This window comes from Tupaia chinensis, unplaced genomic scaffold, assembly GCF_000334495.1.
Source record: "Tupaia chinensis unplaced genomic scaffold, TupChi_1.0 Scaffold138725_1, whole genome shotgun sequence".
Taxonomy (NCBI): Eukaryota; Metazoa; Chordata; class Mammalia; order Scandentia; family Tupaiidae; genus Tupaia; species Tupaia belangeri.
The window spans coordinates 1,808,591-1,828,458 of NW_006198617.1; the positions used below are offsets into that span (position 1 = coordinate 1,808,591).

General features: G+C 58.0%; 1 protein-coding gene across 4 annotated transcripts in view; it reads right to left on the minus strand.

Annotated features, from left to right (window-relative positions):
* The window catches only part of TOM1L2 (target of myb1 like 2 membrane trafficking protein), a gene marked incomplete at its 5' end in the record, with an annotated part of 90,003 nt that overhangs the window by 1,001 nt on the left and 69,134 nt on the right, over positions 1 to 19,868 (minus strand). The window contains 8 exon segments of one of the 4 annotated variants that reach the window (XM_014592909.2): positions 217 to 251; positions 1,983 to 2,042; positions 8,581 to 8,643; positions 11,187 to 11,262; positions 12,329 to 12,446; positions 14,047 to 14,170; positions 14,720 to 14,768; positions 17,975 to 18,108. In XM_014592909.2, the coding sequence (XP_014448395.2) occupies positions 217 to 251; positions 1,983 to 2,042; positions 8,581 to 8,643; positions 11,187 to 11,262; positions 12,329 to 12,446; positions 14,047 to 14,170; positions 14,720 to 14,768; positions 17,975 to 18,108 (659 nt within the window). 4 annotated transcript variants of the gene reach the window in all.

Genomic DNA, 19,868 nt, shown 5'->3' on the forward strand with positions numbered 1-19,868 from the left:
GGGGGCGGGGGGGGGGGAGGGGGGGGTGGGGAGGCAATCTGCCGGTCACACGTGCTTTCCCTCTGACACCACTCCTGCCAGCAGGAGGCCCGGATGGACCAGCACCGTGAGGCCCGCCGCCCCGGGCCTGGCACCCGTGGGTGCATGGGCAGCGGACGCTCCGTGGTGACCAGGAGTGGCAGAGTGGGGCTGTGGGGCCGCGGCCGGGCCATGGCTTCACTTGTGACACCCTCCTCCAGGTCGTCGCCCTTCTGCAGGGGGAGCAGAGGGAGAACTGTTAGGACAGTGGCCTGACCGCCCACCCAGCCTCCTCTGCCCGCCCACATCCACCCAAGCAAAACTTGCAAATTTCCCCTGCTTTCAGATTTCTGTAATAATAAAATTCTCTTAATGGAGAAATAGAAGTTTTGTTTTCAAAACCAAAAAATAAAATAGGTTCTAGGTTCCAATCCCTCAGAGCGCCAGACAGAAAATTCCCAAGGTGGCCAGGCCAGTTCTGGCTGGGCTGCAGGAAGGCCCACCCTCTGACACTCTGAGCAGAGGCCTAGGGGGCGGCTCTGAGGAGGCTGGGCCTGACTCATGCCCAGCCCCATGCTGCGCACCTCCACGAAAGGTCATAGCTGCAGGGTTCTGGGAAAATGCTGTCCACACCAACACCGGGAGCTGCATGAGGTCTGGAGGGACTGAGCCGTGCAGCCGGTGTCAGGCCTTGGTGGATGCCCGTGCCTCTGGAAGCCAGATCCCAGGCTCCTAGGACCTGCGCCAGTCTCTCCTGGGGCCTAGACCCCACACCGGCAGCTCCTGGAAGGGCACCAGGACTCCGTCCATGCTTTGCAATTCAGGACCAGGCCCGATTTTGCTGGAAGTGCACACAGCTGCCCGGGGCTGGGGAACAGCGGTGTGTTCAGGGCTTCCCCGGAGGGGCCTGCTGGGGAGCGGCACAGCCTGGGCTGGCGAGGAGGCCTGGGATCCTGCCTGGCTCCACCACTGACCTGCTAGGTGGCCTGGCTGGGCAGGCCCTTTCCCTTTCTAGCCTTGGGCCCACCTTGCAAGGTGAGGCCCTGGACCCTTGTGCTTTGCTGCTGTGAGAGACGCTGCTTCCTTTCCAGGCACCGCTCAGGAAGAACGTCACGGGTGTTCCTGGCCTGCTACCCAGAGGCCGCCACGCTTGGCAGTGAGTGAATTTGGGAAACCAGGCCCAGAGAAGGCTGAGGTCGAGGCCTGTGGTCCTAGTGGGGGTGGTGGCCAGGTCTCGAGCCCATCGACAGCAGGCTGACCCCTGTGTAAGAACCCAGGAGGGTACTGCGCTCTGGATCAGAGCCCCCTGAAGAGGGAGCAGCTGGGAGCAAGGAAAGGGGTGTCTCAGGTCTGGGAGAACCCAGCTAGCCCAGGTGCCTCTCCTGGAGCAAGTCTTGACGAGACACCGGCCTGCAAGGCTGCGGATGGACGAAGCGCTCTGCTCGCCCTCCCTGGGCTGCGCTCCCATTTCCCGGGCTAACCCTGTCGCCTCACCCTGTCTGCTAGGTGGGGACCTTGGGGCGGGGTTCTAAGGCAAAAATGGCAGCAGACACCGGGAAGGGGGATGGCAGCAAATTAAAAACAAAAGCAAATACCCAACTCATGTGTGTATCTCACAACAACAAAAAGGAATACCCAAACCCCCAAAACCCTAAATAAAAAGCACCCCCTCCCCCAAATAAAACCCAAGCACACACACGCCCCTGAAACTGCAAAGCGGCTGGGGGGAAGGAAGCGTGTTTTGGAGCCACTCTGCTCTCACTGTGCTCGGCTGTCTGGCAGGGACCTGGCCACCCCGCAGGCCTGCGAGGGCGAGAGCGGCCGTGCCCAGAGCCCGTGCCCCGTGCCAGCCGGTCTCCAGGAGGGGAAGGTGAGCTGTGATGACCGGGGCTGCAGAAGCCGCCTGCCCCGCCTCCCTCTGCCTCTCCACACCCCGCACAGCAAGTATAAAAGTCGAGTCTCACCAGGTCCGTCCTGAGCCACACCTCAATGTCGTCCATGACAGAGGACTGCGTAACAGGGATCTATGGAGGCGTGAGCAGGCCAGGCACCCACAGCCAGGCGGGAGGGGACAGAACACCGGAACAAAGTAAATCGTCAAAAGCAACCCCGAACAGAACGGAAACGTACACACAGCACAGACACGGCACAGCACGCGGGCAACACGGGCGGCCACGTATGAGATGGCAGTGAGGAAAGCGATGAGCTGGCAAATGATAAGCAGCAAGCAGGCTGGTCGGCGGGGAGGCGGCAGTACGTGATCTTGAAATGGAGAGCTTTTTGACTACTGTGTCCACCCTCCTATCCTGGATCTTATCCCAGAGCGGCAAGGCACCTGCACTGGCCCTGCAGGCTGGTGTGGAACCCATCGGCCATGACAGTCAGTCCTCTGGGGCAGTCCTGACCTGCAGCTGTCGGGCCCTGCCCAGTCGGCCAGGAGCGGGCCCCAATGCCAACCGGCAAGAGGGAGGCCGAGAGACAGCCTGCGGGGCGGGGGGCAAGGGCGCTCGGGCGGCAGCTGGGAGGTCTGGGAGACGGCTGGCGCTTGTGTCGTTGGAAATGCATCCTGGTGCGTTTCTGGGTGGAGGAGAGGGGCACCGGGAAGCGCGTGCCCGTCAGCCCGGGTGTGGCCTGCTGGACGGAAGGCAGGCGCGTCTCTCCACCAGCAGAACCCGGCACAGACCAGGGCTTTGATGACAAAAGGGGCTGCGGGGCTCCGTCTTCTGTGTGTCTCAGGGAGGAGCAGGCGGCAGCCCCGAGTGCCCCCGCTTCCTCCAGCGTTCAGTGGCAGGCTGTGCCTCAGCAGTCAAAGAAAGAAGTCTGTCTGCGAGCTGGGAGCCGAGGCCGGGTGCTGGGGAGGGCTGGGGAGCAGGCTCCCAGGAAACGGAGACACGCCTGCGAAGACTGCCTGGGCAGCGCTTCGGGGACACCTGTGTCAGTGCCCTTGGGGACAGAGTCTGGGGAATGCACATGGCTAAAATAAGAAGGTAACCTTTGACCCCCGAAGCCACGTTGACAAAATATCAGCTCCAGCCTAGAGAAGGAGGTAATGGCCTTTTACCAAGGTGACCTGTCCCCTCACCATCCTGGGTCTGCCTTCTGGGGGATGCCCTGTGACCCCACTATTTCCAGGGAAAAATCAGAACTGTCCATAGCTGGCTTAACCCAATGTCAGGAGCTAGGGTAAGAATCGGGGCCGGCAGGTGGTTAAGGCGGCAGGATCCCACATGGCCAACTGCGCAGTTTGAGTCCCAGACGCGGTGGCTTGAAAACACACAGGGCGCGTGTGCGTGCGTGCCCAAGCTCCCAACAGCAGAATGGAGGAGAAGGGATCGCTGGGTGTCCACCCCCAGGGTGTGATGTCCCATTTCTTCTCTCTCCTCTCTGTCTCTATTTCTGCAAAGAGCACACGCCCTATAGCAAACTTAAATTAAAAAAAGAGTAAGAATAAAGAAAAACGCAAACTAAAATAGGCAGCAAGAAGACTGGCTCTGAACAAAGGAAAGAAACAAAAAATTGGGCCCAGTCCCATAGTCATAAGAGCCAGAGTCCACATAGCAGGCTTGGTTTGAACCCAGCCCTGGTGGGTTGAAAAACATGCCAGGCACGTGTGCATGTGTGCCCCGAGTCCGACGTGACAGGATGGAGAGACGGTGAAGGGACCGTGGCACGGCCACACCCCGGGGAAGGAGCTTTCTCCCTCACTGTCTCTCTCTGGCTAGCACACGCACTCATTGGCAATTAAGAGAAAAGGAAGTCAGCAAACACAGAACCCCTATCACCAGCTTTGACATACGGCCTCTAGTCCCCAGGTCTGGAGGCCACGCCTGCTGCTGGGGGCGGGGGGTCTGGCACGAGCCCCCACTGTAGCCGCTGCTCACTCTCAGGAGCTGGCCCTCCAACTCGGAGGCACATGCTCTGAGCCCTGACTGCAGACCCAGCCCGGGAGCCCACATGTGCATTTTCAGAAAGGCTCAGGCCGACCACTGCTTAGATTAGGGGAGTCTGCCCATGTGGCCCTTTCATTTCTTTGACCTACTGGAGACTTAAGAATGTTAAACTGGGGGGAAAAGGAGTCGTCAGCACCCTGGCATGACTTCTAGGGACAAAGAGCACGTGCGTAACCACAGCGGTGGGGCTCGCGAAGCCCCGGATGTGCTCGCAGCCCTGCTGTGGCTCCCACCTCCCCGTGCACAGCAGGAGGGGCAGCCCAGCCTGAGCTGCAGTGTGGAAGCCATGCTGTCCTTGGCGGCCTGGACACAACCCACTGACCTGAAGCAAGCAGGCGTGCAGGTGCCCAAGGCCCTGCTGCGCTGGAAGGGGAGAGAACTGTGGTGTGTAAAGCCCCCGTCGAAGGTGCTTCTCTTTCATGCAAGCATGTGTGCTCTCCAGTGTTAATAAAATAGATAAACCTGAAAAAGCAGTGGGGCCAGCAGGTGGCGTGGGGTGGTGGTTAAGCTGGCTGCCCACAGTTCAAGTCCTGAACCCAGCGGCTTGAAACTCACGCCAGGCATGTGTGTGTGTGCCCCAAAATCCTGAAGAGAATGGAGGAGAAGGGACTGTGGCATGCCTACTCCCCTGGGGGATGATTTCTCACTATCTCTGTGTCTCTCCAGTGAACACATGCACCCTATAGCAAAATCTCTCTTAAAAAAACAAACAAACAAAAAACAGCAGTAGGGGAAAACCCAGGGGGGCACTCGGGGCGTGATCTGCTCTCCGTTCTCGCTGGCAAGCCCTCTCCCTTGACGCCTTCCTGAAATGCCCACCTCCCCAGCACCAAGCTCAGAAAGTCAGCCGTGTCTCCGGAGGGAAGAAACCCCTCGGCAGCTGCCAGTGCACACGGGGTCCCTTTTTGTTTTTTTAAATTTATTATTTTTTTGGAGAGGTTTTTGCTATAGGGTGTGTGCGCTCGCCAGGCAGACAGAGACAGAGAGACAGAAAGCGAGAAATCACCCCCCAGGGGGGATGGCCACGCCACAGTCCCCTCTCCTCCATTCTCCTCTCGGGATCTTGGGCACGCACACACACGCGCCTGGCGTGAGTTTAAGCCACCGGGTTCGGGACTCAAACCACGGTTGACTACGTGGGAGTCCAGCGACATAGCCATTACACTAACTGCTGGTCTCACGGCCCCTCCTTTATACCTGTCTAGCTCCAGGCCAGCTAGGAAGAAGACTGTGTGTACTGACCTGGCGGTGCTACGACAGCCTGAAAAATCGTTATTTTGTTGTTGCTTTTATTTTTATTTAAAAAAATCGCTTGAGGCCTGGGATCATGTTCCAATTTTCATCTTTTAGGCTTAATCTTGAGGGCCAGCACACTCAAAAAAGGAATAGTGACATCTGAGAAACGCCTTTCCCCCTGAACAAACAATTCCACCACGGCCGGATCCTAGGAGCACCTCTCTCCCCACTCTGAGATTCTCCCAGAAGAGCAGTGTGCTTACAGGGAGGCCCCCCACCCGCACCCTCAGACCCAGGCCGAGGCGGGAGAGGGTCGGCTGCAGACCTGGAGCCGGACGCGCGGCTCTGGACCGCTTCTTCACCAGACAGCTCCCCAGCTTCTTCTGTCCTGAGAACCCTCCGACTCTGGGGGAGAGGCAGGGGCAGAGGGCAGACGCTTGGGCAAATCAAGTGACTTCTGGGTCTTATTTAGCTTTAAGCATCTGCATTCAGAAGCCCCGGACAGCCTGGAGGGTGCCTCGGCTGTGTCGGCCGTCAGAAGGTACAGTACGGAAGGCACTTGGCCCCGGAGCATGAAGCAGCGCGGAGCGGGTGTTGGAAGGGGGGCTGGCTTTCTTGCGGTCAGACACAGGTCTTGGTTGTGTAAACGTCCTGCCGGGAAGTCGGCACCTGAGTACTGCGCGGGTAAAGTCCTCCCAGTAACGCAGACGCGGCCAGACACGGACACACACTGCCTGGACACTGGGAGCCGAAGACGCTGAGCTGAGGAAGACACAGTTCCCTCTCCAGGCAAGGGAGGGCCCTGGCTAGAGGAGGTCCGCGCTCAGTCTCAGGGGACTTTCTCTCGCCCAGGCCCCGGGAGGCCTCGGCAGGCATTCTCATCCCTGAGACGAAGGGCTGGCCCAGCAGGTCCCTCGAACTCTCGGCCCGATGTGCTGTGATTTCAGCATCTTCTCGGGCAATGACCTTAGCTGAAAGTTGGTTCGAGGGGTCTGGGGAAGAGTGGAGTTGCAGGAGGGGACGGAGAGAAGGGGTGTGAAGAGAGAAGAAAGGGAGCCCGAGGCCTGAAGCGAGCGCCCTCTGCAGACAGGCATGCCGGCCGGCTGGGGAGACAGGTGGACCGCCCGCCCCACGCCCTTCAGAGCCTGGCAGGACCCGTCTGCGCGGAGGAGCGCTGCCCTAGCCCTGGCTCCACTTGCCCCTGCAGGCAGGTCGCCTGCCCAAGGGCAACGGCGCTGCACTGGCTTAGCCGCAGCCTTGCTGGGGGTGGGGGGTGGGGGGTGGTTCCGGGTCAGGTCATCCACGAGGAGTGGGAGGGCCCTGGGGACCTCCAGGCCTGAGAAGGGGCCCTTCTGGCCCAAGGCAGGCCATGGCAGCAGCGAAGGCTTCTCACCAAACTACTGCTGCTCTTGTCACAGCAGGCTGCACCCCCTGGAGACACCCCTAGCTGATCACGGCCACGAGGTGAGAAAGCCCCAGGAGCTGGAGAGGCTGGCCGGGCCCAGCGAGCAGAAGGCCGGCAGTCTCCGGGGAGCCACTCGCCTGGCCACGCCAGATCGTGTCTCTCTGCTACTGGTGAGGAGCCTGGTGTTCCAGCTAACTGCTGTGCTGGGATCCATACACCCCTGGGGCCCGGGGCCTGGGGCGGGCGGGCACCAGATGCCCCTCTGTAGCTTCCACAGCCCAAGCCCCCAGGAAACCCACCTATCTGATCTTCCTCACAGCAGGAGCAATTTCTGTAGCTCAGGGGTGCTATAAGGAGTCTCCTAAAAGTTCATGGAAATGCATATTATGAAAAAAAAAAAAAAACCTCTGCATGTATTTCAAATTCATTTCACACCAAAACAATGACATTCTCCCATGAACTTTCTGCAGTCCCCTTGTATGAAATGACCCCTACAGTGCTTCAACCACTACCCCAAAGGCAGGAGCAGTCTAAAGCCTTTGGTCTTACTCAAGAGTTCAAAAAGTCTCCATGTAAAGAATCTGTACCCGGGAGGCTTGGGCAGACTCGGGGCTTCTACACTACGGGAAATACGGCAGAGCCATTAACACGTGTTGTACAGAGAGCTGCGGCTGGCGGGTGACACCAGGTTAGCTGTTAGTGGAGCTGGGGAGTGGGAGACGGGAGCTCTACGCAGGACAGGGTGGGGGCAGCGTGCGGGCAGAGGCAGCAGCCTCTACCAGCTGCCAAGGCCACACTCGGGAGTCTGTGTGGGCAGTATCCTTTTTTGCAGGACTCGCAGGGACAAAGAACACTCTGCTGGGTTTGGACAATGGAGGAGACAGGGTCTCCATGCGTGGGCCAGAGGCTGGGCTGTCCCTGAGGAAGCAAGTGAGGGCTCAGGCTGGCCTATCCCCCCAAGTGGCCTTGGGGCTGGGGCAGAAACAGGGCGTTCGCCCGGAGGGAAAGGCACTGCTGCCGTGACGGTGGAGGAGACCCACCTGCCTGGGCAGGGCTGTGCCGAGGGTGCCAGCCTGAACTGGGCAGGCAGACACCCCTCGCTCCCGCGTTTCGGGTGGTCCTGCCTGGTCTCTCCTGGACGCTCCGCCTGTCTAGGCCCTTCGCCTGGCCACAGCCTGGCACAGCTCATGGGGCCGCCAAGTGTCTCCCTCAGCTGGCCCCACCTAGAGGCCCGGGGCCTGCGACTCTGCTGCTTCCATCCCTCCCTCCCGGCCTTCTCTCCGCTCTGGGCCCAGCACGTGCACACGAAGCTGTGGGCCCTGTGTTAGAGGAGAAGTGGTCGCCTCGAGGCGAGCCGCCTGGGATGAGGTCACCCTCTCTCCTTGGCCGGGCTTGGCCGAGGCAGGAGACACCCTCGCAGGTCTCTGCTGGAAGAGCCCGACCCTGTGAGAGCAGCTGTGTTACGACATCAGACTCCACAGCCCGGCGTGGTCCTTTCTGTTCCTATTCTGTCTGTGTACTTCAGGGACCTCAAATCTTGTTGGGGAACTTCGTAGACACCAATGGCTAAATGATTAAAAGTCCAGGACTGCCAAATTCGCGGGCACTGGGCCAGAAGGGGCTTCTCTGACGTTCTAGGTGTCCCTCCCAGGTGGGAGCCACAGTGCCCTGTGCTCATCCTGGAAAAGCGAATACTGCCGATGCCTGGAGCTCCAGAGAGCAGGGAGGGCCTCTCCTCTGGCTCCTGCTCATGTCCAGAAGGCCCAGGGGCAGGGACTCAGCAGAAAACCAGAGAAGGCATTTCTGGGGCTGGAAGTCAGTGGCTTAAGGAGATTACACAGAGACAGAAGGGGAGCTTCGGCACGGGAGGAGGGAGTGTGGCCTTGTGCGGTCTGGTCACAGGGCTCGGCAGGCGGCAGGAGGAAGCTAGGCAGTTGCACAGGAGGGCTGGCCCAGCTGGCGGCGCCTCACCATTCCTTGAGTTATGAGCCAGCTGTCTATAGGCTCCAGGTCAGAGTCCCCACCTGTCCCTCTCTGCTGGGCCAAGGACAGAAAAGCCCCAGAAAGAAAGTCACAGCAAGACCCGAGGTAAAGAAGCCGTTGGCACATAATGGGGAAACAGAAAGGCCACCATTCAAGTGCTTGGCATGTCAGGAATGTGGCCTGATGCCCCCACCCTGGTCCCCACCCCAGCACGTCCCCCTTACCTGCCTGGAAAAGAGGAGAGAAGTTTAGTAACCAAGAGCCGACAGGGTAACGTGTACGTGTGTCGACTATGCCCACACACCCGGAAAAGCACCAGGGGTCACACGGGCGGCTGAGCGGCTTCTCCTGCTTAGGGCTACCAGGGTGGCATGGCCAGCTTGGCCAAGAACCGGCCTTTACAAAATCGTCTATACTTGCTTCGAACTCCCTTCCACATTTCGTCTCTTTTCTAGTTGCCTGAGTACTCTTCTAAAATCTTAACCTGAATGTTGAGTGTAAGCATTAATGTATTCTTGATCGTCTTCTTTTTTTTGTTTGAGGGGTTTTTCACTATAGGGCGCGTGCGCTCACCAGACAGACAGAGAGAGACAGAGAGACAGAGAGCGAGAAATCACCCCCCAGGGGGGATGGCCACGCCGCAATCCCTTCTCCTCCATTCTCCTCTCGGGATCTTGGGCACGCACGCACACGCGCCCAGTGTGGGTTTTAAGCCACCGGGTCCGGGACGCGAACCGCGGTCGACTACGTGGGAGTCCAGCGACATAGCCATTACGCTAACTGCTGGTTCCCTGGATGGTCTTCTTGAATGGTAAAACTATTTGAAGCGAAGATGACCAGCTTGGCAGGATTAGATCTGTGGGGGTTCCCCAGTTGTCTTCCCTTCTTTGTTGTGTTCTGGGTTTTACCTTTGGCCCCATTTTTGTTTCCAGGTCAGTATGGCTTGGGATGCGTCCACAGTGACCTGAGTGATACCCATGGGTAAGTGTGTACGTGTGTGCACGCATGTACACGTGCACACCCAGGCACACGGCCAGCATGCACCCCGCCACCCCATGAAGGCTGTGGCCGTGTCCTGGTCCCACTGAGCAGTAGACAGGGAGGACAATCTGCCTACCACCAAATGATGTCATCCAGACCTTTGGAAGCAGAGTCAGTCTGAGCCTTGCACTGCAGGGTGAAGGGCGGGAGGCACCCACTATCCTAGACTCAGACCAGGCCTGTGCGCTGGAAGGTGGGTGTGGCAGGACACACCTGACAAGGACAGAGCGGGCCCTGAAGCCAGGGTGGGGAGCAAAGGAGACTGGCCTGGCTGAGGAACAGGGCCACTCCCAGGCCAGGCCGGCAGGGTCAGCAGGAGGGGCACCCTCACAGGCAGTGTGGCAGCGCCCAGCTCAGCTCTCTAAAGCCGTCTGGGCCAGGTGAAGGATGTTCTAAGTAATGGGAGAACCAGAACCAGAACCGCTGCATAGATTTGGGGCATCCCAGTCTCAGGGGTTGGGTGGCACCACTTCCCCTCTGGTAGAAAAGAAGGCACTGAGAACCCAAGGCAACAGGTTGCACCTGGGTGCCCCCTGGCGGCCAGTGCGGAGGGATGCACACCCTCCGATCTAGTTGGCTGGGGCAGCAGGTGGGGCATCCCTTCCACCACAAGCCAGCTTCTCAGGAAGCAGGCCACAGCTCTACTGCCCGCCGGCCCGTTGGCATGGTGCTGCAGGGGGCCAAGGGCTGGTATTTGGGAAGTCACGAGCCCTTGCAAACCTTCCTGTCCAATGGACACGTGTGCATGTTCCCTTTCTAGCCCAGCCTGGGGACCCTGACAGGAGTTCCAGCTGGTAGGCAGCAGTCCCAAGAGCCCCTCTCCCCCGTGCCCTGCAGACACGCATCCACACACATTTCTTAGTGAGACAGAGAGGAGAAAGTCTCCTGAGAAGCATTACGACACGAACCCTCTCCCCCTCCGCAGTCTGACACCTCAGACACTGCAGCGGCGCTCCGGGGCTGGAACGAGTCTATCCGCTGCACAGCGCCTCCCTGTCTGGAGTTTCCCAGGACCCCTCCTGGCCACCCAACCACTCTGGCTCGCAAACACATCCTGACCTGCACTGCCTCATCCTGGGGCTGCCACTGCCCTGCTGAGCCAGTCATGAGTGAGCGGGGATGTGGTTCAGATCAACACGTTTCCTCCTTGTAAGGGTCACAGTTGTCAGAGCACCACCCACCACAGGCACTGTGACATGTGAAAGGATCACTCTCTGGCCACATGACCTGTGTCCATGGGGGCCCTCCCATAGGGCAGAGGCTCTTAAGTTCCTCTCCTGGGGGGAGTCCCCTTCCTGGGTGCTCTCTGGTGCCCCTGGACCTGTCTCCACCTCCTGGGCCTGCTTCCTCTAGGGTATCATGGGAGAGTTCATAGGGGCATTGTCTCAGGGCACGTGAAGACTTAACGAGGCTCTGCTGGCACGCAGGTGCACACGAGTCTCTCTCCGTGTGCTCCCACCCTCCGTGCAAGCTAGCTCTCGCTGCATCCTCTAGCCAGCTTTCCCAACCTGCCCTCCAGGAGACTCCAGGCAGGAAAGCAGTTGAAGACCTACCACTTCCGAGTTCTGCTTTCGACTGTCTAGTGCAGAAGCGAGTCCTCCAACAGCCTGGGGATCCTCGTAGGTTACCCTGGAGACAAGAAGCACAGCAGTTAGCTCTTCCCTGGTGGTCACACGCGGGGGGCAGTGACCTGTAATCACCTTCTGTCCCAGAGCACCTTCACCAGATGTCCTCAGAGAAACGTTTGCCAAGACCTCGGCATTGGGCAGAGGCTAAGGATTGACGCTGTCTATCTCCCTGCAGCCGAAGCTAGGAGACCTGGGTTCTAGCTCAGCCACCACTCTCTGCTAAGAGGACACTGTGCACCTCAACATCCCTCTCCACTGACAAGACAGCATGTCCGAGTGCCCAGAAACTCCTCCGAGGGGGATGGGGTAAAGGCAGTCGTGTTAATTCTCACCTTATAAGCAGCCGCCTCAGGCGTTTGACAAGGACAGTGGTCTGTGGGGCCTGGCACTGTCGCTGACACTGACTACGGGGTTTCCTCCTCTGTCCCCGGCCCGTTTAGCTGTATCTGTTTTATAAGCAATGTTTGCTGGGACAGGAACACGGGGTCCTGGGTTCTGGGCATCCTGCCGAGACCTGAGCAGGTCTTTGGGAGCTGATGGCACCAAGACACTGCGCCCCAGGAAAGGTGGGGAGAGCATGCCCGGCGCCTTCGGAGATACGGGGGCTTGTCTATTTTGAAATGAACTCCCCCAATTCCATATGGGTCACCCCTACCAGAGCTGCTGTCAGAGGAGCCTCTACCCTGACCACATTTTTTAGGCAGGAAAATCTTGCTGCTAGGAGCCTACACCCTCCTGCCTGGGGGTGGGGAGGGCTGCAGATGAGTGGGGAGGAGGGGCAAAGAGCAGGCTCTCTGACTGACAGGAGTAACCACATGGCAACCAGCCCCCAGGCAGAGGGGAGTGTGTGTGTGTGTGTGTGTGTGTGTGTGAGTGTGTATGTGCGCGCGCATGGGGATGGGAAGGTGTGTGTGTGAGGGGGTTTCAGCCCATGCCTGCCTCTAGTGCCAAGTCCTCAGGGCCGTATTTTAAAGCGTCTGACATTTTCGGACATGGTCAGTGAAAGGCCTCTCTGTGCTGGCCTGTGACCAAGGCTGGGAAGAGCCACTGGAAGGGGCCCCACGTACGTCTTGCGCTGCTCGGCCAAGGAACTCCCTCTGGTCTGGGCAAACATGTCAAAGCCGTCACGGGGACTACACTGCTGCAGTGAACTGAGGGTGCCACTGACGCTCTCCGTCCCCAGGTCTGCGGCAACAAAACAAACACACAGCAGATGAGCACGGGATGGGATCACGGAGGGCCAGGGCCAGGACGGATACTGCCAGGCCAGCTGAGGTTCTACGGGGGAGCAGGCCTCTCCTCCGCGCGCCCAGCCCAGCTCAGCCCACCCCATGCAGGAGGAGCCGAGGCAGGGCCCCGCTGGGGGACAGACTGACCACCCCTTCCTCCAGCTGCTCAGAGACCAGGAGAGGTAAGGGAGACTGCTGGCAGCAGGACGGCGACACCCCCCCACTGGCCACCACCACCACCGCCACCTGCAGACTCCCCACAGTGCCCTTCCCCCCAGGGCTGCTCATTAACTGCAGCTCCAGTCTAAGGGCCTGGGCGTTTACTCATGTGGCAGGGATTTCTTGGGCACCCACCAGGTTCAGAGCTGGATCCTGAGTGGGTCAAATTGAATCTGACAGGATCCATGGCCCCCAGAGGCTCCCTGAGTGGGAGGGAGTCAGCCAAACAAGCGGAGAGACTCGGAACTAACACGAGGGTGGGTCTCTCGGGCCACGTGGGAGCGTGGTGGGGAGGCAGGGAAGGGTACAGGTTTGGAAGCGCAGGGTGTGCGAGGGGAGTAGTGCTCCGGGAGAGGGGAATGGAGGAGGCGGCTGGAAGGCAGGAGGGAGCCGGCCTGGCAAGCAGCCTCGGAGGCCAGGGAAGGGAATGGGCGGGAAAGCACAAGGCGAGTTAAAGAAGGGCGGGACAGAATCTAATTGGAATTTTAGGTATCCGACCCGGTGTCCATTCGCTCAGCACACAGAGGCAGAGAAACCTGCTCTAACGGGAATTACGGCCGCAGGTGAGGCAGACGCCAGATTACGACTGCAAGGCCACTCAACAAAGGCATCATTCAACCAAAATGACAGAAGACAGGAAAAGAAATACTCAACCAGAAGAAAACAGAAAACCAAGATAGACGAAAGAATTTTGAGGCGGTGCTTACTAAGCATTTCAATATTAGAATTTTACTTGTTCTAAGTTGATATAATCCAGTACAATGGAAGCATCTAGAGGCACACACACACTTCCATACTGAACTACGAAAACGTGTTGGCTTCTTTTAAGTTTCAGGCAGCCCAACACTAGGTTGATAGGACGAGAGAGGAGCAAACGCGACGGTGCTCCCACTTCCTGTCTCCAAGCCCACTGCAGACATTGCCAGTCAACCACAGACTCATCTTCCTAGCCCTGACGTGGCTTTGGCAAGCTCCTCAAACCTGTGATCCAAGCAGCCAATGAGCTGATGCCTATGTGCCATCCTTGCTCTGCCTTGCTAACATGGAAAAGGAAATCGCTTCCATTGTGGAGAATGTACTCCATAAAACATTCTTTAAAAAGCAGACAACTTTCAATTTCTTGAAACCCCCCACTCCTGCTCTAGAACACAGGTTTCAAACTTCAAATTTAGGTTAAGAAGTTATGGACTGAAGGTGGCATAGTTGGCCAGGACTCGGGAATACGCCTCCACAAGGATCCCCCGGAAGCCTCTCTGTAGGCTTCCCAAGAAAGAACAGAGACCTGCAGAGGAGGCAGCAGAGTGGAGGCCCTTTATGGTCATGAGACACTCACTCACCCAAGCCTGCAAGCTGGGAGGAGAGTGAAGATGGAGGCGCCGTGTTCCCCACCATCGGGCTCACCACGGCTGGAGACCCCGGCCCCAGGTCTATTAAGTTGTCTTCAGTCACTTCGTTCAGTACCTGCAGGACACAAGGTGGGCAGTGAGGCTCCCAGACCAAAGCCGGCAGGAGCTCAGGGGCGGGGCTCCTAGAGGTAAAGCGGCCCACGCACCGCAGGGAAGCACCACGTCCCCCCACTAGGTCCCGGTCCGGTCCGCGGGGGTCCTAGCAGGCTCTGAGGCCCTGCCATGGGCCTTCTCTCCCTCCCCCGAGGGAGACAGCACTGATCTCCTACAGGGCGACTGCCCCACGTTCCTCCTGCAGGGGTCTCCTCATCTTCACAGGGGTACAGGCCAGCCCCTGCTTCCACAGTCAGGAGCTGAGCCATGGCCTGGGGTTGTGGCGACCACAACATCCCCCTGAGTGCCACAGTAGACCGGGGCCACCGCCCCAGCAGGGGTGTCTGCTGGCTCTCCCCAGAATCCCACCAACTAGCGCTTGCTCCAACTGCCACGTTTAACCCCAATTAGAAGGGCTGGAGGGAAGCCCCAGGGAGGCAGGTAGCCCAGCCCCTGTGATGTGGAGGGCTGGGCAGGGCCTCGGGAGGCTGGGCTCTGAAGGGGTACTTACTCCGTTACTGGCATTTTGAACCGACCGGCCTGACCTGTACCGTTCAAACCTAACGGAGGAAGGGAAAGCAGAAGTAAGGACGGAGGGAGACCTGCGTGTGGCCTCTGGTACCCTCCGGGCCTGTGCAGGGGACCCTGCAGGGGCTGCAGGAAGGAGACTCCCACTTGGGGGACGTCACCATGCCCCCCTGTGTGGGACCCCCCGAGGAGGGTCAGCTGCTCGGCCATGGCACAGCACCTCGGTGGGGATCAGGGAGCCTGTCTGTGGGCACAGTACGGGACCGCCATAAGCAGCCCTAGCCATCTCCTAGACCCAGAGGGCTCCCCTTGCCCTCAGAGGGGAGGTTGGTTGAGCCACACCCCTTGGGGCATCTCAGATGCATCTGCTGCAGACCCCCCCACATCACAGAGCTGTGCTCAGGAGAGATTCGCTAATATTGCGAAAAGGCCCCACCTTGGCCTCTGGAGAAAGGGCACAGGCTGTGTGGGCAGACTCCAGGAGGGGGAGGCAAGCTCAGGGCCTGGTGCGGCTTGGCGAGAAGGCTCACTGGTTGCTGCAGGGAGGTTTGGCCAGCCATGGAGGGACTGTGGCGGGGGCCTGCTGGCACGTGGGCGCTGGATAACGCCTGGCAGGAAGCCTCTCCTTGCCCACACCCGCGGCATCCTCACACCAGGTGGAGAACGTAAAAGCAGTTGTGTTTGTGTGTGTGCGTGGACGTGCATGTGTGTGTGTGAGAGAGAGAGAATGGATTGTGTTCTACACCTGATTTAAAAGCTCCAAATGCCATGGACAAAGAGGTAGCTAGGAGATTATTTTTTATTTATTTATTCATTTATTTTCTGCAGGAGCCTGAGAAACTGGGCCTTGGTGAGGCAGGCTGCTCTGCATTTATTTCTGGGGTCAGCACTTGATGACAAGATTGTCCCCAGGACAAACAATCTCGTTAGACAGTGTGGGTCCACTGTAGTTTTTTTGGGGGGAGAGGTTTTTGCTATAGGGCACGTGCACTCACCAGAAAGACAGAGAGAGACAGAGAGACAGAAAAACAGAAAGCGAGAAATCACCCCCCAGGGGGGATGGCCACTCCACAATCCCTTCTTCTCCATTCTCCTCTCAGGATCTTGGGCACGCCCACCATGAGTTTAAGTCACCGGGTCTGGGACTTGAACCGTGGTCGACCACATGGGAGTCCAGCAACATAGACATCATGCCAACTGCTGGTCCCTCCACTGTGGTTTTAAGGAAGACCTGTGTGTATGGGGCTGGGAGGTGGCATGGTGGTTAGAGGCGCTGGACTCTCGCACATGGCTGACCTTGGTTTGAGTCCTGGACCTGATGGCTTGTTTTATCACTTTCCCTCTTTTTCTTGTCAGATTAATAATAATAATAATAATGTTAAATGAAAATAATTCTAAATAAAAAGAGAGAGGAAGACCTGTGTGGCTTTCAGCCATGGCCTGTAAGAAGGAGAGGAATATTAACACATCTGAAAAACCCGTGATCCTGAAGGTCTCCCACCTGAGGTACCATTCATTATTCTCATCAAGGGAGCTTTAACCAGGATGGCAACTGAGGCTGCTGGCCCAGGCTTGGCCTTGAACTCTGTGACACTGGGCCTCCGGCTGAGAACACCCACAGCAGCTCTCACCACGTCCCCCAGCAGGGGCTTCACTGGCTGAGCAGGCTGAAACCATGCCTGCTCACATGGAGACTGGGGACACGTGACAAGACAAAGGGGCCACGGGCTGGGGCCAAGGCCCTGGGTCTGCTCTGTGTGCCCCTGGCTCACCTACACCCCACCGCAGGGATTCCTTCCGCTGTCAGACCGGTGCAGGGCCATCGTGCCTGCTTCCACAGTCAGAAGCTGAACCAGGAGCGAGACCGTTGTGCAGGGATAAGATGCAGGCCTGCGGGGCTGACCCAGGTGGGGAGGTTCCAGGTTGGCGTCAGAGACCTTCCTGAGTTCACCAGGCATGCTTGTAACCCACAGCTGGGGGGTCGTGCATGAAGACCCTTCTGGGGGGCATCTCTCTTTCTCTGTCTCTCTTACCCACGGAAGAGATAAATGAGTAAACAAACAAGCAAAGCAGGTGGGCTGGTGGGGTGTTGTGATTAAGCATCTGGATTCCACATGGCTAAGTGAGCCAGACCCAGCAGCTTGAAAACCAAGCCAGGGCGTGTGCCCAAATCCCAAGAGGAGAATGGAGAACGGATTAAATGTGGCCATCCCCCTAAGGAGAGCTTTCTCTCTTTCTCTCTTCCTTTTCTTCTCTCTCTCTCTGCTTTTCTCTCTCCAGTGACCACACATACCCAATAAAAAAGTAAAAATACAATAAGATACAAATTTAAAAGGCCAAGGCCCAGCCCGGGTTTTGACAACCACAACAAAAGCACGCTCTAAGCACCTGAAGGAGTGTCCGTGCCAGTATCTGTCCCAGTGACTTGGTGACCTGGCGCCAGCCAGCCCTGCCCCTCCCCAGGAGCCCCTCAGTAAATGCGTGCCTCAGCTGTGAGAGAAGAAAGCTGGCCTTGTCAAGGTCTCTCCCCCCTGGCACGGGGCAGGTGCATTCATGAGGGTGATGACATGGGAACTGCTTCCTATTTAAAACGAGGCCTAAAGAAGATGCTTTGGATTTTGTCTGGAGGGAAGGCCTTCGAAAAGGAAAAGAACTGGCAAGTTTGTGACCTCAAGCCCCAAGATGATTTGGCTGCAGAAGGAACTGAAATGAGTGTGTGCGTGGCTCTCTAAGCGGTGGGCGGGGCGGGCGGCATCCGGCACCCACACCTGCCAGCTTCTCCTGTGCTCTCCAGACACACTGACATTTGCAAAGGGAAAAGCTTTTTTCCTTTTTTAAAGATGGGAAAGAGGAAATCCTTTTTCTGAGTAGAGAGGTTTTTTTTTTTTTACACCCCTTTAATCCTTTTCAAATTCAAAGGCTCATCACAGGAGCAGGTGCAGCGGCTCCTGGGGCCAGACCCCTCCTGTCCTCCCCCTGCGGGGCGGGGGAGGGGCGGAGCGGGAAGGCAGAGCAGCCTGAGGCGTACAAAGGGCAGAGCCTAATTCCGCACGTCAACTTCCTGCTGCTCGGTTCCCAGGAGAACAAGAAGCATTTTCCCTGTCATCCGGGAACAAATTAGCATCTCTGATGAGTATTTTCCAACTCTAATCTCTCTCTCTCTCTCCCCTTTGTTTATGAACGAAATCCCTCTGTTATGGCAACAATCTCTTCCAGGGAAGAAAAGGAATGGCCCCACCTCTCGTAGCGGAGGAAGACGTTGTTGAGGTCGTCGTTGACGTGCAGCAGCTCCTCGGTGACCTCCTCGTTGGACACGCGGGAGATGAGCTGCACGATGCGCTGCTGCATGGCCCGGCAGGTCCTGTTCAGCTCCTGGGGAACACATGCACTCTGGAGAGCCTGCTGGGGGCTTTCTGCGCGTTCTACTGCCTTGGAAATGTGTACTGACTCTCAGAAGTCACAAAAGGAGTACATGCCTGTTCATGAAACCAGACGTGTGCAGAATGCAAAGTAGGGGGCGCTCCTCCCGCCTGCCGCTCCCACGGGGGGGAGGGGGGGTTGCAGTTTCTCAGCAGACAGACCCGCCATGTACGATCTGCCCAGGTCAGGTTCACATATGAAGCCGGGATCTTTGCTTTTCCGCAACAAAGTACCGCAGACACCTCTCCCACCTGTTTGTGCAGACTGCCTCGGCCCTCGGCCCTCGGCTGTGTCCTCATGGACCTCGCCGTCCTCCCACCGCTGATCTCTAGGCTGTGGTCCTTCTCTCAGCCAACCCAAATACTTGCTTATGCGCCTGGGTAAGCGCTTCCGAAGGATGAATGCTTTAGAGGGGAGTGCTGGGGTAAAAGAGTGTGGTCATATAGGGACTAGCCAGGGGGCATGCTTGTTAAGACAGCTGGATTCCATAGGGCCGACCTCATGGTTCAAGTCCTGGACCCTGTGACACGTGTGCGTGCGTGCCCAAAATCCCAAGAGGAGAATGGAGAAGGGACTGTAGTATGGCCATCCCCCTGGGGGGTACTTTTCCACTTTTCCTCTCTGTCTCTCTCCATATGTACCCTACAGCAAATTAAATAAAATAAATAAATAAAAAAGCGTATGGTCGCTGAGAATGTTGAGTGGAACAGTAATAGTCTCCTTACTCCCCCCCCCCCCCCGCAGCAGCAGAGCGTTTATGAGCACGGTGTGTACGTTTCCTGGCATGTTTGTCACTTTGCTGTGGTCTCAGGAGCTCAGGCTGGCCACAGATAATGCACCACACCCCACGTCACCCCGGGACCTCTCTCCCTGGAAGCACATCCTCCTGAAGACAGCACCTCTCTTCATGACCTGGCTTCCTGGAGGCACCATGCTCCCAACGGACCTTCGGATGCTCTTGGTCCAACTTGTCTACAGAGATCCTGAAATACCTGCTTGGATCCCGGGCTGAGGATGCCACTGAGGGGGCTGGTGGCCATGCCAGGCTGGCCCCTCAGCACTCCAGTGCAGGAGCTGCCCATGAACAAAGTCCTGAGCCCAGTGGGCATGCACGTGAGCAAAGGTGAAGTGCAGGGCCTGAGAGGGAATGGATGAGCCAGTGAGGGAAGGGCCTGAGGAACGGAGGCCAAGTGCCTGCTCACAGCGCGGCGTCACGACAACCGTCCCGAAAACATCCCTGGTAGAAGGGCCTGAGCTATCCCAGCAGACAGGCCATCTCTGAGTTCTCCGTTCCGCCCCATGACCTGGCTAGCTTGGCTGAGGGTCTCCCCTTCTACCGTAACCTTGGGGTTGTCACCTAGCCACCCATGGACGCCTGTAAGCCCTGCTCTGAGCCACACGGTGGAAGCCCAGGAGGCATCTGCTGGGTCAGATCTGAGGAGGCGAAATGAGCCAAGCGGGGGTCACAGGAGCCCCTTCCACGTGCTCCCTGGCACCTGCAACGCAGCGACAGCTGCAACTCCCCCTCCTCCCCCAAGTTCCTGGAGGGCAGAGAAGGTGACTGGCCCCATGTCCCCAGTACCCATGTCTGACCCCTAGGAGCCACTCCCCAACACTTCTGAAAGAATTAAGTGACAAAGGCAAGCTGCATTCCTTCCATCCCTTCCATCAGTGTGCCCGTGTGCTCGTGCACACACACGCTCACTCCTTCA